Source organism: Miniopterus natalensis, chromosome 14 (assembly GCF_054644295.1).
Source record: "Miniopterus natalensis isolate mMinNat1 chromosome 14, mMinNat1.hap1, whole genome shotgun sequence".
Classification (NCBI taxonomy): domain Eukaryota; kingdom Metazoa; phylum Chordata; class Mammalia; order Chiroptera; family Miniopteridae; genus Miniopterus; species Miniopterus natalensis.
Window position 1 is genome coordinate 43,437,947 of NC_142094.1, and position 17,636 is coordinate 43,455,582.

The 17,636-nt window shown below is 44.0% G+C and overlaps 1 protein-coding gene across 1 annotated transcript in view; it reads right to left on the reverse strand.

Annotated features, from left to right (window-relative positions):
- Positions 1 to 17,636, reverse strand: part of FBXW4 (F-box and WD repeat domain containing 4) — a 71,694-nt gene that overhangs the window by 41,491 nt on the left and 12,567 nt on the right. Inside the window, exons 2-5 of the mRNA XM_087824525.1 lie at positions 16,050 to 16,145; positions 13,466 to 13,651; positions 12,902 to 13,034; positions 7,891 to 7,985 (exon numbers count right to left, since the gene is read on the reverse strand). Of these exons, the coding sequence (XP_087680651.1) occupies positions 7,891 to 7,985; positions 12,902 to 13,034; positions 13,466 to 13,651; positions 16,050 to 16,145 (510 nt within the window). The remainder of the gene's footprint in view (positions 1 to 7,890; positions 7,986 to 12,901; positions 13,035 to 13,465; positions 13,652 to 16,049; positions 16,146 to 17,636) is intronic.

The window sequence follows — 17,636 nt, forward strand, 5'->3', positions numbered from 1 at the left end:
AGGAGGGCAAGACACTCAGCCATCTTCAATCCTGCAGATATGTCAGAAACTCTTTGAGTGAATAAGTGAAGGAAGGAGGAAAGATGCAGTGACTCAAATAGTGAACTCAAGGCTCCAAGAGAAAGAAAACTCTCAGCTTCTGAACAGAAAGAGGAAAAGGGCCCAAAGCCCCTCTCATTATTGTCTAGAGAGGAAAGCCAGCTTGAGACCAGCAGTGGGCGAACTAAGCCCTCAGGGGTTACGAACTAATGAGATGCTTGGTGAGTGTTCGGTTCACATTCTCATCATCAACAGATCAATAGGATGCTGAAGAGAAGACCAGAGCAGGAATCTTTTCAAAACACCCCCAAATGCTCCCAGATACGCTAGTGCAAAAGGAAGTTTAGAAACAAATTCACTCTGTGAGGTATAGGAGAGCTTCCTGTGAATGCCAAGACCTTGGAAAACAGTTTACTCAATGATCGCCTAAATCAATATGCTGCTTCAAATACTGTGCACACAGAGATCACGACTATGGTGTGTTACACATGTCTATCTATTCTAGAATGTACTTCTTAGGACCAAAGGATGCTATTATATTGCAAATTCTTCTCAGATGGTAATCTCTTTTATATTGTTGCTTTTCTAAGGAGGAAGTATTCTTGAGGCTAAAAAAAAAAAACACAAAAAAATCCAAAGGAGGAAGATAAGCATGAAGATCTGTATCTTAGAACCATCTGTCCCAGGCTCTAACCTGTGATAGAGAGAGAAACCACTCATGGATGCACCCTTTCCCACACGCCCCATGGCCCCAGGGAAGGAAGGGTGGGGAGGGGTCAGAGTCAGATTGAAGCGTGTGTCCCTTAAAAGAGCAGAGAAAAGCACAGGTCAGATGAGAGGAGAAAGAGCTCAGGCACAGTGCCTTCATTTGAGGAGGAACACCCACATCCTGACTGTCACACCTTGTACCTCCAGAGCTCCATCTCCAGGAATTCCCTTTGAACTCCAGCTGCAACCCAGAGTTAGGATAGAGCAGTGGCTACAATTACACACTTGCTGGGGGGGGGGGGGGGGGCGCATGTGACAGGCCATGAAAGGTCCCTGCCTATAAAACAGACTGGAAAACAAACCCTTAATTTAAATGTTAATGAAAGTGCTGTGGAGACATCAGAGGCTTCCCGGCTGCTCAGAGAACAGCTACACCAGCCACAGAATTTATGGCTCCCCTTTACCCTCCCTCCTCCCTCTCTGCCTCATCACCCACTGAAGTTTAAAGAGTAAAAACACCCAACTAATTTTAACATTAACTCCATGCTTCCACCTTGGGATGTGATTGCTAAATTATCTGTCGGCAGAACAGTGATCAAAGGTGGAAAAACACAGGCACATTGCACACACAACCCAGAAAAGTCAGCCACAGCTGTGGCAGGGAAATTACCTTCTTTTTCTTCCCGAACTGGGGAAGAGAAGAAGCAGCGGTGCAGGCAGGGACTGAGCCAGAAGGTGCAGGCAGCGGGAAGAAGAGGAAGAAGATTCTGATCCCTCCAGTGTGCTCTGCTCCCCCATCTGAGAACTCAGCACACAGATTACCCACTGGACTGGTCTGTCTCTCCATCTGACTCTGCTGTCTAGTGCACTGCTGCTTCCCCAGGGTCTAGCACATAGTAATGCTTAAGTATCTGAAGACAGAAAGATAGATTGGGGACGGGCAGCAGGTGGGAGAAAGACAGAGACCAGAGATGGAGAAAGAATTGAAACACTGAGACTGAGGCTGGAAATGTATCCCTGTTAGCAGGGGCAGGGTATCCATGCACAGACTCTGTCTCTGGCCTTTTGCAGGAGCCTCTATTTCTATTTGTGGTATTTTATTTAAGTCAGCTCTTGACAACTGAGCCAACCTTGCTGGCCTGGGAAGGAATCGCTTCCACAAATGGGTTCTGGGCCAGCCAGGACTGGTTGGGTTGCTGGTCTCAGGCCAGCAGCTCAGCAAATGAGCCTCCCTGTGCCCATCCTGCCCTGGCCAGTGGCAGATATTCAGAGTCTTGAGGAAGTGAAACCCACTCCTGTCCCTGTGACATTTCATCCTTGCTACTGATGGATACACCTGCCAGAGAGGCTTGGCTTAGCATAAGCAATGAACTCTAGGATGGCAGGCACTGCTCTGAGACTCAGCAGGACCAGACTCTGATTCAACTGTATCCCAACACTGATCCTTTTCCAATTTTTGGTCATTTCAGGTTGGAATAAGGAGCCCACCTAGCATTTCGTAGAGCCTCCTTTTTTCTCCAGGTGTCATGCCTTCCCTCCCAGCCATGCCAGCCCCTGGCCCCTCCATGGTGCCTTTGTGCCTCTAACTCTCTCATCTGGGGGCGCAACACGCAGAAAGCTCCCTCCTGTGTGCTCTACAGCCTGGCAAAGGGGGTGACTGAGCCACTCCTTGCCTTAGGAAGGTATAGAGGCCCCTCAGGAAGCTTCCCAACCCTGGGAGGGAGAACAGAGAGGTCTTTGAGTTGGCCAGGGGCAAAGCCATCAGGAGAACCAGCCACAATGGGAAGCATGACAAAGTCAACCACCAGAATATTTTTTTAGGTTATCAAGGTTAGGGATCCTCTTCAAGACCCAGCTCTCCATTGCCAACCAGAAAAAGCAAAACTCAGAGGCGCAACCTTTACTTTTGATTCGTCTTCTCCTAAAAGCACTGAGTGAAGCCCAGGGCCAAAGGGTTGCTGAACCACTGGGAACCAAAAGAATCCAAACTGAAAGCTGGCTGCTTCTTTTTCCAATCTTTCAATCCTCTCTGTCAGGGAAAACTCCAGATGCAATTACCTTTCTCTAAAGAAAGGTGCATTTCAACAGGCTAGTGAATATGCATCTACCCCACACACGACACACAGTAAACCCTGTAGCCACTGGAACAAACACCCTGCTCTCCCAAGAAACCCACCCCCTTACCAAACAGTACACAGTGCCTGCTTTCCTTCCAGACTCTCCTTCACCTCTGGGAAAAATGAAGCAAGAAGGGGCAGCTGCTCCATCAAAACCCCCCAGAGGCCACAACTCACTTTACGAATTTGAATCGGTACATTTCATGCAGACTTGGACTAATCCCCCAAAAAACAAACAGGCCACCACAGTGAGCAAAGTAACACAAAATTATATTGTATATTTAATAACACAGCTAAGTCAAGTTTCTACATCTATACCACTCATATATTTCTCTAATAACAGAAATGAGAAAGAAAGGATTAAAACCAAAGTGTCCTAGGAAGCCTTCCTAACCACAGTCACTCGCAAGATAGCAAGTGTTGTTCAGAGACAGGGAAAGGATTCTGTTGAGCACCTCCTTTTTCTCCAAAGGTAATAAATATGGCATGTGTGGGCTCCTCTCTCTCCCCCTCCTAGGCAACCAGGGCAAACAGGCCTACAGATCCATTTCACCACCAGGGCCCCCAGAGCTGGCTTGGAGGGTCCTGCAAACTGAATTTCTTCTTTTTTTTAAAATATATCTCTATTGATTTCAGAGAAAGGAAAGGAGAGGGAGAGAGAGAGAAACATCAATGATGAGAGAATCATTGATCGGCTGCCTCCTGCATGCCTCCGACTGGGGATCGAGCCCGCAACCCGGGCATGTGCCCTGACCGGGAATCGAACCCTGATCGCCTGGATCCTAGGTCGATGCTCAACCGTTGAGCCATGCCCGGCCAGGCGCAAACTGAATTTCTATGAGTATCCACACTCCTGGACTGAGGCAAGCATTTACAGATACCTGAGTGTGCCCAGGCCTTGATTATACACTGCCTTCTACCACCCCTCTCTATCTCAACTGTGGCCTCCAGGAGGAGAGAATGTTCCCCAGTCCCCACAGAGCCCTTCAAGGGCCACAACTGCTATCCAAGATGCTAGTAGTAAAAGCATGACAATGACCTGGGGCCTGCCTCATGGTCCTCCCTCAGACCATAGAGTGTGGCAACAGGCTAGAGACCTGAGCACCAACTCCTGCCTCTTCTGCTCCATTCCACATGTGCCTTACATTGAACTTCCCTAAACCTCGATTTAGGGAATGGCATCCCTCAACAAAGACAGCCTAGTTTGGGGCACTTAGTATTGTCGGGCGACCAGTTATGTACCCATCTTGTCCCCACCACTGAATGGGATCTAGGGGGAGCTGCCTCATAGCAAGTGTTCAGTCAGTACACAGGGAGTAAGGAGGAAAGGAAGTAAGAAAGAAAAAGATGAAAAGTAGAAAGAATGAAATTAAGTCTTTAACAATTTTGCATTTTCTCACTCTTGAATATTTACTAACTTTATTCTGCTGGAAATAATTTTAAATGGCAAAAAAACATAGTTCACAGTTTTAAAACTCTGCTTTCCCATGTTACTCATGGAAAAGTGCTCAAAATCCGATGTGGCCTCAGGAGGTTGTATCTGAGACCAGTTGGACTGAGTGTACTCAGCCCCACAAATACACCCAGACATATGCCCCTACACCCCAGGCATACCTCCGGCATCTCACTTCTACTCCATCTCAACCCACTCTTTTTGCACTCATTCACAGCTCCAGGCTGGGCCTCCTCTACAGGAGGACGGTTTCATCTATAAGTCATGAATCTAAGAAACAGGATTATTGCCATCAGGGCAAGAAGATGGGTAAGAGGATAGAGTAAAAGGTCCTTGTCTGCCACCCTGCTGTGGAGACTACTAGTCTTCCTTCTATGTTTTATGAGTACCTAAACACAGGTCTAAGCACATAACTGGTGTTAAATATCATCTTCTATGACTGTTTACGGATTGAGAACTCCAGGTCATGGAAAGAAGGAAAGGTGACATTTGGACACAGGAAAGAATACTTGCTTTCTTCCAGTCCTGAGCACCTCAAAATAAGCCTAGGGCTTGAGGTTTCATGTTTCATGCTATAAGTATCTAAGTACAAACATAAGGAAAGAAGGCAGAAAAGCCCCAGCATCAGATAAATATGATAAATAGCTCTGACATATTATTTTAAGTAGAAGAAAGAGATTAATTAAGAAAAGGGATGTGCCAGGTCTCCTAACTGTCCAGGTTCCTTCTAACTGTATGAGCGCGCTGTGAGGGAGCAAGAAATTGTCAGGTATACCTGCCCTAGAGGACAGCTGTTCCCCATACCTCCCCACCATGTTCTCATGAGGGGTTGAGGGTCTGATCACATTAGTGACACTGATGACCACATTCAGTGGCGGGGGGGGGGGAACAGAAGGCAGCCATCTAGGGCAGAAACACTATAGGAAGAAAAGAAGAGGAGAGATTCCTGTTGAGTGCTGACTGCAAAGAGCAGTGTCACTCCACCAGGGCAAGCCAAAGCCCTGGGCAAGAGTGGAGCTGTGAGAGCAGGTAAAGCCACTAAACAAGTGCTGTCCCAGAGAGGACAGACTCTGGTTGACATCATGTTATAGCCCTTTCAGCTTTGCAGAGTATTATCTTATTCACTATTTCAGGTCATCTTCACAATAATCTAGAAAGGTCTATAAAGGAAATAGTATTTACATTTAATAGATGAGGTAACTGAGGCTCAGAGAAGGGAATGACTTACTTGAGGCTCCTCTGTTGCCTGGTGGCCAAGCAGAATTTCAATCTTCCAGAACAGACTCCAAGGCTGGGAGGCAGTCTCCCAGGTTGGGATAAACTGATGAGTTTATTGAAAGGTTCAAATTCACGGACACAGAGAAAAGAAATTGATCTAATATTAAGATGAAAAGGCCCCTGTCCCAGTATATCTTTTTCCTTTGGGTAAAAGAAAAAGGAGCAGAGAAAACACCAGCACATACCCTGGTCATCTAGTGTAATCCCAAATGCAAACTATTTTTAAAAAGTCCTAGATACCATCTGTGGAGTTAGGGAAAAGGTCATCTCAAATAGCTGTGGGTCAGGAATTGAACAGCCAGCCAACAGTGAGCGAAAGACTCATCCAGGGCCAAGAAAGTGCACCAAGAGGACAAGAAGAGTCTGAAGGAGTATGTGAAGAAAACATAAGACCCAGGTTTTCACCAAAGATGAGGCACACCAAGGACGTAGCAGAGGGTCTGGCATAGAGTTAATGACTAATAAATGTTAGCTGCTAGTAGTAGTAGCAGTCATACAGCGGTACTAGTAATAGAAAGCTAGGTCTTTCCTCAAAGCCAGTCTCCAGGTTATAGCCAAAAAAACCCCAAACTCAGTTCATTGTAATCTAAACTGCTACTTGATGGTGAGGGCAAACTCTGTCCTCAACCCCTTATTGGCACCATCTTCAACAGTTGCCGTGCTCTATTCTGTTAACAGGTAGCCTATCTCACTCCAGAAGAGGTAGCTAGATTAGAGGAATATGGATGGGGGTGCTGGGAGAGCCTGTCTGTGTACTTTGGCCTAAACCCATGTGCAGGAAGCACGTGGATGGACTGTCTCCAGCCCTGAAGAACTTCCTTCTACCACCATCCCCACTCTACTCCGCCTTAGTCTCCTGAAGCCAACAGAAGGCCATAGGTAACCACCAAGACAAAGTCACCAGCCCACCTGTCATCTCCCACAGGCCATCTTGCCTTCCTTCAATCCTTACACATATCCAGCCCACAGACCCCAAAGCCTGGCAAACTGGCTTAAAAAGGGGCAGCATTAGGAAGAAACTGAGGAGGGGCAAAGCTTCATGGCTCCATTTTCCACCCTCCGCTCCCACACACTTAAGCCTCTACTCCCTGCTAGTCTTTCCTTCCCTCTTTCCTAGGATTGCCAGAATGATTTGTTCGTAACAGCGACAGGTTTATAGGTTAGCCGACACCTCCGCTCTGTGGAATTTTAATTAACTTCTCCCATCGTCAATATGCTAAGGAACGGGGTCTCCATTCTCTGGGGTCAGCAATGTGTTTCAGGTCCTGCTATATCAGCCGTCAAATTGAAGAATTAATGACGTGGCTAATCGGCTCTAATTCTTTAGGAAGAAAAAATTTGAAAGGGAGTTGTGGGAGGGGGCAGGAGAAGGGGAGCAAGCTCCATGGGGTGAAGAGAAAAAAGGGAAGGGAGCTGAGCAAAGGGGGGAATTGACTCTCTCATAAAACAAGTGACTGACTTAAACCCAGTGTTGGACGGTGGCAGCCCTATAGCTTTCCTATTGGTCATCTGGATGGGGAGTGAGGGGTAAAGGGAGTGGGGAAGATCCTAGGTAAACATTGTGACAAAGCATGTGCAGGAGAGGGCATCAATGAACCCTGCTGGGGAGGAGAGAGGCTCTTCCTTAGTCCAAGAGAGCCTAGAAAGCAGAAGCCTGGTTACAAAGCTCACTCATTCATAGGTAAAGCTAGAGAAATACCAGTCAGGTCAAAGGGTATAGAGTAAGGCCACCATCAAAAATCTGGCTCTTCTACTACAATGGTCAATGATTCTACTCTACATACATGTCTTTGGGTGAGAGCCCAATGGCACACAGGCCCCAAGCCTCTCCTGATGACTCAACGCTGTAAGGGATACTCCAGAAGATATTTTCCAAAGGGAACAAACCACTGATGTCAGTTGTGAGAGTGGTTTGGCTGGTGCTGTCACCTCCCAGGGATGCTGAGGGGCCTGTGCTTTAGTAACAACCTGAAAGGGCATCTGTTCCAGAAGGGACACTCTTGTAACAGCTGAACTCAGCTGTTAACATTCTAACATAATATCTTTTCCTTCACATTGCTGGGCTAGATACTTAGGAAGTTGGCTTCTAGAAGGTTATCTCAACCCCATGCATAAATGAAGTAAGAGCTAATACAGCTTCAGATCTCAAGTCTCTGGAGGATCTCCAAAATCTCCAAGAGAGCAGCTCAAAACAACCTAGAATATACAGGCAGAGAATTATCTAGCCTACCTGGCATTATAAAATAAAAGCGTTATTATACGGGACAAAACCATATCCAAAAACATCTCCCTTACCTGAGTAATGGGCTGATAGCAATGGACCAGACTCGGTCTTCAGTCTGGATGGTGTGTAAGCACTGCCCAAGCCGGCCTGAGGCCAAAGACCATACCTGGAAACAGGAGAGAAGATGCTCTCGTTGGCATTGCCTGGGATGGGAACGGGGGTGAAGGAAAGATGCACCAGGTGGGGTGACTGTCTCTGGGCAGGGGGATGAGGGATGGGAATACAGAATCCTCTCTGTCCTGTATACACAGAGTGCAGGGTATCAGCAGAGGGGCCTCTCCAGCTTCTGGATAGCCTACCACCCAAAGAGACCCTGGCTACCAGTCCTAACCAACCTCTTACTTCCACCCGATAGCTCTTACTTCCCAGCCAATTGTATACCAGGGAATCAGAAGTTCCACATTCCTCAACTGAGACTTGACTGAGACAAGTGAGTAGATGGGGCTTGCCTCTCTTAGTAACCTCCCCATGTTTGTGGATTTTCCTTTCTTCTATCTCTCACCAAGATTTTACTTTGGGGAGGTAAGAAGAGGGAGGAAGATCAAGGCACAGTATAAGAGGACAGAGATAGAATTAGAGTAGAACTAGAGAGAGAAGTAAAAAGAAAGATGCAAGGGAAGGAAAGAATGGAAGAAGAAGAGAGACTTCAAAGTAGGAAGGTACGGTGTTGTTGTTTGTTTGTTGATAATGCCCAGGATCCAATGCTATTCATGTCAGCACGGAATTTAGCACCTAGTATCACCAAAAGTAGCAGAAAAGCTTAACTCTTTTAAGCTTCCATATCTCCTACAGGTTAAAAATATTGCTTGGAGCACATTATCTGGTCCCTATCAGTCAGGAATGTACATTAGCAGCCACTCTGGGCTTAACTCTAATCAACACTCACAGAGCCCTCTCAGCAGTCAGTGCATTTAGAAATCTCCCATTAAGCACAAGGCCCCCCTACCTCACCCTACCCCAGATGACACACACAGGGAAATAAGCCTCTAACTAAACAGAAAGGAAACCTCAAATACACAGGGCTGTCCCCAGACAGCAGCCAAGAAGGGATCCTGAGGCGGCCAGATGGATCAATGACCTCTCAAGGTCCCTGCAGTGCTATAAGGGGAACACACAAGTCAGTTAGGACCTTAGATGGAAGAACTTTCAGGAAACATTCCTTGAGTTTAAGGGGTAGGTATTGGAGTGGGGGTGGTCCTGCCTCCTTAGGGTCACATGATATCTCCTCCCCATAAAAAGAGAAAGTGTTTTAGATTTTGTATGCATGATGTGGGGAAGAGGATATGAATTACTTTTCTCAACCTAGGGAAAAGAAAATAAATTTAACAGGAAGATCCTGAATGAGGAGGGGCAGAAAACAAAGGTAAATAGTGCCATGACTCCTGCTTACTCTTCTGGATCTGTAGTCAAGCCACTTTGGTAGTAACTAGATGCACTTCTAATGTCCTCTTTTAGACGGCTCCAGATTGAAAGAGGTTTGCCTTTTCCCTGATGCAAACTCCCTAGAAGGCATGTTCTTGTATGGATGGCGGGAAGACACAAAGGACTCTGATTACAAAAATTTATGGGGACAGTCTAGGCCTAAATTCACCAGTGCTCTCCAGAGAACAGGCTGGTGGATTCCTAGGTTGTGCAAACCACAGAACAAGATTCCTGGTCTCCAGAAGTGGCTAAGGAAGCATGCTGCCAATTCTGAGCATCATCTTGGGAACGTGGCCCTCCTGAGCTGCCCCAGCAGCACACCATCCACCAGAAACATGAGTATGCTGATCACATCTTCACCCTCAGCAGCCAAATCCAAAAAAGATCCATCCCCTGGACAAGATATAACTCAGTGGGAGTGGACATTGATACAGTCCTTTTAAAAAGCAGTTAGCTGTATGTATCAAAACCCTTAAAATGACCAAAGCCTTTGACTCAGTAGCTCTATTGCTGAGACCCTATCCTAAGAAAATAATCCTAAAACGAAGAAAAATCTAAATGATTAAACTATTCCCTGCAGCCTGCAGTAGCAGAAAGGGCATGCATGGACTTTGAAATCAGACAAATCTGGGTTGAATCCTAGTTGTTACTTATTATACCTGATCTTACTGATGTTTCGTAACTTCTTAGTCTCAGTTTCCTCATGTGTAAAATAGGAAATAATACCGACTTTCAGGGTTGCAGTGTGGAAAAGTGAAGATATGTATACATTATCCTGCACAGTACCACAGTATTTGGTAAGTATTAGACATCAATAATAGTGGTTCTTAATACTCTAGGAAAATAACTAGATACAAACATCTACCAATAGGAAAAAGGGATTAAATTATGGTAAGTCCATTATGAAGTCATTAAAGACAACACTAACAGGTAATTTGTAATAATAATGGAAAATCTTATAAAATAAACTAGATACAGCAGTGTACACTGGGAATCTACAATATATTATACGCATAATTATGTAGCAGAAATTACCCTTAAAGATAAAATGAGAAAATAAATGTACAGTGCTTAGCACAGTGCCTAGTTATATTCTATGTTGTTACACATCAAATAAGCAAATGTATGCATTGAAAAAATAACCAAAAGAAAAAAAAACAAGTTCAAATGTTCCCTCTTCATAAAGTCTCCCCTTCCAAGCCAGATAAGATCCCTCTACCCTCTGAACTTTCTGGCCCTTTCCCTAGAGCCTTACACCCAGTCTTTGGCCACTTCTGATCACCTCCGTAGTACACAAATGTCTCAGCTACCCGTAAGAGAGAGGCTGTATCTTCCTCCCTTTGGAAGAGCCCCAATACCTTGTATAGATACCTATCAGAATGAATGAAAAAGTAGAGAAAAAGGAAGACATGAAGGGATAGTCAATGCCAGCCCAGGCCCCCCAAGAACATAAGCCACCATCATGTCACATCTGAGGATGGGGCCAGCCCCACTAAAGCCCAAAGAAGCAACCCAAGCTAAGTCACAGTAAGTTTGAAACTGGGGTTGGAGGAAGGGAAGGAAGAGGGTTTTCTGGGCAGTCCCTTCCTCAGCAGTCTTACAAAGAAAATGTTTTAGTTTCCTTCACCCCAGTAAAACAAACCTCTTTCCTAAGATACAGTACATATTTGGAGAACTCCCTCAAAACAAGCTATAGATGTTTACAGGCAAAGATGATAGTTCTTATGTAGGTTCAGATGTATTAGAAGTCTGAAGAAGCATCTGTACAATTGCAAATGCCACCAAAAGAAAATGGAGAGCCAGTTATAAAAGACTAACTGTAGGTAATGTAGAAATGGGCCAGGAAGACGAAGGTGGAGAAATGCAAAGACAGCAACAGAAAGGAAGAAACTGAAGTAGCATTCCAGAAAGCCAGAAAAGATAAGCTAGTCTGGAGGTCACTGGGGAGCCCCAAACAGTTGCCTAGCTTTCTGAAGTTGAAGAACCAGGAGGGAGAACTCTGTCACTGGCCTAAAAGAAATCCTCAAAAGGAACAGGATATATTGCAGTGACAATTTTAGAATTAAATATTACCTATTTCAATACTTTTTTAAAAACTAAGTCACTAAATTAGGGCTGAGTTGGTACTTAAAACATGAAACTAATCCAATATCCCAGATAAAATCGCTATCATTCCCTGACTATAAGCAGTCCATACCCCTGAATTGCCACCTGTGGTCACAAAGCTTAGTTTTATACTGGCTCAGGGTATCAGAGCAGAGAATAGGATAGAAGAAAGAGATGTCACTGAAAGAGAAGAGCCAGGGGAAGCTTGAAGCTATGACAGGCCATGATGAGATGGGATGATCTAGGTCACACCTGCCACAAAAGGTTTCTAAGCAAATTGACTTCTGAGCAGTACAGCAACTTAAGGCCAGTCTCTTTGCAAGGAGACAAAGACAGTGAACAATCAGAAATCTGAAGTATAGGGTGGAGGAATGGGAAATTCAGTTTCCATATTGGCTGAAAAGATTTTTTGGATTTTTCAGGCTCCCTGTGCTGGTGCGCATGTCTCTGACGGAATACAAAGTGTGAGGAAGAAAACAGCAAAGGGAGGAGAAATTTCCACAAATAGAAAATAACATATTTAGTTCTTCCTTTTATATAAATTAGCAACATTTTTCCATGAAGGAGTAGTCACCAGAGGGTACACAGAGTTAGTGAGTAAAGACTGAAACTTCCCTCCTGAGTCCTCTCTCCTCACGTGTCTTAAGAGGCCTGTTTGCTGACACAAGCAAGCATTTTGCTCCTTCCTGTTAGCACTACAAAGTCTCCAGATGCTGGGAAACAGACAGGCAAGATACTATCAGGCCTCCTGCACCATCAACTGAATTGTCAGCAAAGTTCCCACGGCAGCCCCAAAGGACCAGGCATGTGTGGGCGCTGCCTAGGGCTGCTGGACACAGGAATGGAGAAAGTTCTCTATCTCATGGGTGGGAGCCTATTTGACCCAAACGTGGATGAGCCGAGTCCACGAAGCAGAGGTCACATGACTTATCAGTCCCATTCTGTTAGGTCCTGGCAGATGTCTGAATGTAGACCAGGCAATTTGGCAATGACACAACAAGTAACACCCTTCTCTTGTCATCTTTCTATTGACCTCATCACTCTCCAGAGAAGCAGTAAAAACACATTTTAATTATCAGCTTGATTGCTTATAAACCAGGTGGTGAAAAATTAACCTTCCTAAACAGAAAGTAAAAAGAGGGAGATTTTAAAATAAAATATTGGGGTCAGAACTCAACCCACAAACTTGAGGAAATTCAGCTCAGGGAGGAAAAGCTGGCCGGGCCCTCTGTTTTTGAGTTCATGCCACATTTCAAGTGAGTGGCAAGCTTCCCAGCCACTGTCCACTCCTTTTCCAGGCCAGCTGGCAACGATACAACCTGGCATGGTGAGTTGCATGCCAGAGGCACATAAGTGAGTCCTTTATTGTGTTGTTTCCCCCACCTCCACCCAATGTTCTCAGCCAATCCAGAGTCTCAGGCCCTATCCACCCTCTCCCACCCTACTCCCTATAGACAGAGGGAATAACAGTATGTAAGGGAGTGACCATCTCACCTTGGCCGTCCTGTCCCTGGAGCCACTCACGATGATGCCCCCTTTGCAATCCACACAGTTCACCTCCTGATCATGAGCTGAGTACTTGACAGTGAAGGTACTATGAATCTTATGAACACCAATCTTTCCATCTCTAGGAGAGAAACAAGGAGCCCACCCAAGAGCCAATTATTCTCTCTGTAAGAACAAGTCTACAGAAACAGCCCAAGACTTCAGTGATGTCCAAATTTGCTAAGCTTTAGGCAATTCAGTCCAATAAGGTTCTGAGCTCCTAGATACCTTTACTTCTCCAGTACTCTTGAGGCTGAACAGAGCTGAGAGACAAAACAAATTTCCCCCTTGAGAGTATCAAGATCAGCTTCACTTTCCATGAAAGGCTCTTCCTGTTTTCCTTCCCCAGCTAACCCTATTAAGTAAATCTCTGCTTTAAATGGGGACAAAAACTCACTACTCCTTCTTCTAGTCGCTCTCCTCATCCCTTTGGAGCTAAGACAGAAAAGTCAGAGACAGGCAGATGGCCCCTGAAAAATCCTGAGGCTGGAAGGAGAAACCTGTAGCACTTACCCTCCTGCACTGATAATATGTGAGTTGGCCAACACAAAGTGGCAAACATCCTCATCATGCCCAGCAAAGACTCCCAGGGGCCGACGGTTCAAGCTGGCACCATCTGGACGGAACTGATAGGCCAGGATGAAATTAGCCTGGGATATATACAGAGAATCACCCTCTAGCTGCATCCAGGGCATCTGACTAGAGAGATGAAAAACAAAGTTTAAGGATCATCAAGATACAGAATGAAAACCTAACTCCAGTCTTTGGAGAGTCTGACCCATCCCCAACTTAGCAAGGATGACCTGCAAGGCTAAGTCTATACCTCGCTCTCCCCTTCTTCAAAATTACCTTAGGCAACCCTCAGAAAACTAGAGTGATTGAGCTTTGTGGTAACCTAATAATCTTTGAACTATCTAAAAGAGAGTGAGAATTAAAAGACCAATTAAATACCACTTTTAATTGGAGAATGCTTAAGACTTAAATTACTGGGTAGGCAGAGCTTAGAAAATGCAATGGTTGAAGGGTGAGGAGGGCAAAAAGAAACCTTCCACCCTGATGAAGTAATTTTTTTTTCATTCTGTATCCTCACTGATTTGAAGTGTAAGTGCTAAGTTGCAAGATTCTAAGACTCCCATACATGCCTCTTTCCCAATAGATCGGTTAGGGTATGACAGAGAAAGGAGAAGAGTGATTCCAGGGAAGCTCTATTCCCTTGTCCTACTAGAGCAAAGGGGCCATTTATAAGTGAAAGGAATAAAGCCACTTAGGAAAGGATGCTAGTAATGTGCTGATTAGATACCTAGATCCTCACAGGGGATATCTACATTTCTGTACAAGAGGGTACAGGGTAAGAGCAGCAATGGAAAAACACAGTCCCTAGGGTAATTTACTATAGTTCAGGGGCTACAAAGAAATAGCTCTGGTAGGCAGCTGATAAAAGAAATTCACACATAGTTAAAGATTCCCTCTACAATCTGGATGGAAGAAGAAAGGTAGAAGCCACGGAGCAGTCCCATGGCATGGAGTGAGATTTAAGAAGAAAGAAGACTGTGCCAGACACCAGCTCTCTGTGAGGACTAAGCCCCTTTCCCAAGGTAGACATCCCAGCAGCCTGTCCTACTCTATGTAGGGATTCTAGAGCTACCAGGTCCCAAGCAAAGCATAGGGACAGCTGATTCATCCCCATTTACAGAGACACCATCTCTCACTGCCAAGCCTGTCTGAGCAAACTGGGCTGTGTTTCTTCCCCAGACTCCTTAATACAAGCGTCATGGGAATGTGGAAAAGTTCTGCAAATTGACTTGACGGGCCATTAAATGCAGCTTGGACTTTGTAGTAACTGAGTTTCTGCTCATGAGATTTTTACAAGTGTGTGCATATATTATATGGAACATGCGTACAGTGTGTATAGATGCCTGCATTCTCACTCATTATGCACATTCCTCTTCAACATCCCCTTTAACAAATTTGTGGCACACTCAAGCAGGCAGCAAGCAGAGGGGTTTGAAATTCATGTTAAGAGCCATCTGGTAAACAGCCATTGCCTAGGACAAGAAACCAGGTTCATGCCAGGTGAACAGTGGAGGATCCCAGGGCAGCCTGGTAACTGTTTTGTGTGTTTATTTGCCAAACTGCTTTAAACCAGCCAAAAAAATAATAAAAATAAAAACACTGGGGACAAAACCTTGATAGAGAAATAAACTCTACTTTCCGGTATTAAAAGACAAAAGTTGTAAGCAAAGGGTAAAGTCCTTCATCATAAAAACCCACATTTCTCCCCTGCAGTTTCTTTACCATCTCACTACCACATTAATTCACAGCAACCGATGTCAATAATACCAGCAGAAACTGGACACAAGCAAGAGAGAAAGGGTCATCCGATGAAGAAGACTGCCTATATCTATCAGCACAGGTACAGGTCCACCTTGAATGAGCAATCATGATATTCCCTATCCATTCCAACCAATCAACAATGAGCACCTTTTTGGTACGGAGTCATATAATAACTCTGAAACAATTTAGCATTGATAAAGCATTAAATCTGTGGCATTGGCAGTGCAAAAGCCATTATCTAAATTTCCTGGCACTATTTCTAAGCTCTGCCTCCTGTAGCATATATATTCAAACCTTTAGATTCTATTTTGCTTTTTAATAAAGTAGGAGAGATACCTATAGGAAGCCAGGATGAAGATGTAACTCCCTAGAGTAGAAGATTTAAAGAAAAATAATTGTAAAACAAGATGTGTTGAAATATTTGCTTCATTTATTTCTTTTGATGAGATATATTAATAGTGGTTACCTCTGAGCGGTAGGATTATAAGTTTTCTTTTCTTCTTTAATTTTCAATTTTTTCAAATTTCTACATTTATTATTTTTATAATAAAAATATGGAATTCATTAAAATATAGTTCTGTAATCCTTTTGATAAATGTGGGGGGGAAACTGTCCCTCTGATGCCCCCCTTTGTGGTATTTAAAGGATCACCAGGGCCATACCACCCAAGACAGGCTATTCACACTCTAGCTAGGAGCAGATTTTTCACTTCTCAGCATGCTTTTCTGTCCCTGGTAACTTTACCAGTCAAGAGGCTACTTACCTGCATCTCCACTTCAACAGAATCCCCTCTCGGCAGCGCCCCAACCTCCAGTTTTGAGACACCTTCACTCGTTCCTTCACTGGTATATTGGCCATCCTGTGTCCAGACAGAACAGATAATCCAGTCACTACAACTCATTGCCAACCAGAGAAAATCCCATGGGCTTACAAGTCAGGACTCAGGAACATCCAGAATATATCTGGATATAAGTAAAGGGGCTGGGAGACAAGAAAGGAGTAACTTCTTTCTCCATGCTAAGATAACTAAGAAATCCAAGGAGAATAGCCTTTCCTTTAAAGGGTCTATAGTGATGCTAAAGTGATTTAATAAAGAAAGGATGACAGACAGTGCTGGAACCACAGGCTATCCATAAAGAAAAAATGAACTCTGACCCCTACCTCTCACCATAGAGAAAAATTAATTCAAAATAGACCACAGACCTAAACATAAAATCTGTTGATAAAATTGGATATCAATAGAGCAAAAAACTGATTTAGATTATCATCTCATATCACAATAAACTCCCCAAAAATAAAAGAGTGAATTTAAAATAGCTTTTTAACTAAAAGAGTTTAAAGTATTTAAATTTTAAATATTGCATAGAAGAAAAAAGAGATTACAATGAAAGCAACAGAGTGGGGGAAATTGAGTTAATACCATAGGTACAAGAAGTTTTATACTTAAAAGCTTTAGGGGACTGTAAAAAATCTATCAGAGTAACACCCTGTGTCCAGTACCCTGTCATCCATATCCAACAGCAGATAAGAACAGTCACACAATGTTGACATGATAAAACACTGGGGAAATGTCCCATAACAATAATAGTTCACAGACATGCACATTAAAACAATTATTAAGAATAATTAATAAAATTATTAAACAATTATTAAAGTACCACCTCACATCTATTAAGTGGAAAACCACACTAGCTTTGGTTTGATAGAAGGGTTTGAGTTTGGCTATACATTGCTAGGAGCATGCTGGTACAGCCTTTCAGAGAGGAATTCTGTTGAGAAAAGTTGTTAAATGACAGCTTCTGACCCAGTATTCCCACTTTGGGCACTGCATTACAAAGACATAATTCAAAAGAAATATATATATATTTTACAAAGATATTTATAGTTGCAGTTATATATTAGAGCTAAAATCTGGAAATAGCCCAAATGTTTGTCTGTGGGGGAGAATGGTATACTAATGCAATGGAATATACTGCCACTAGAAATGATAAATGTGAGGACTGCAAAATATTTTAGAAATGACTATAGCAAGGAATGGTAATCTCAAAACTAAGTCAAATTTATAAAGTAGAACCCTGGCTGATTTGGCTCAGTGGTTAGAGCATCAGCCTGCAGACTGAAGAGTCCTAGGTTGAATTCCAGCCAAGGGCAAGTACCCTGGTTGCAGGCTCAATCCCCAGCCCTGGTCTGGGCGAGTGGCGAGGGCGACCAATCGATGTCTCTCTCTCTCTCTCTTTCACTCTCTCTGAAAAGCAATGAAAAAATATCCTCAGGTGAGGATTAAAAAAAAAAAAATTTATAAAGTAGAGTTGAAGAGACACTACATAAAATTATATCTCCATATATAACA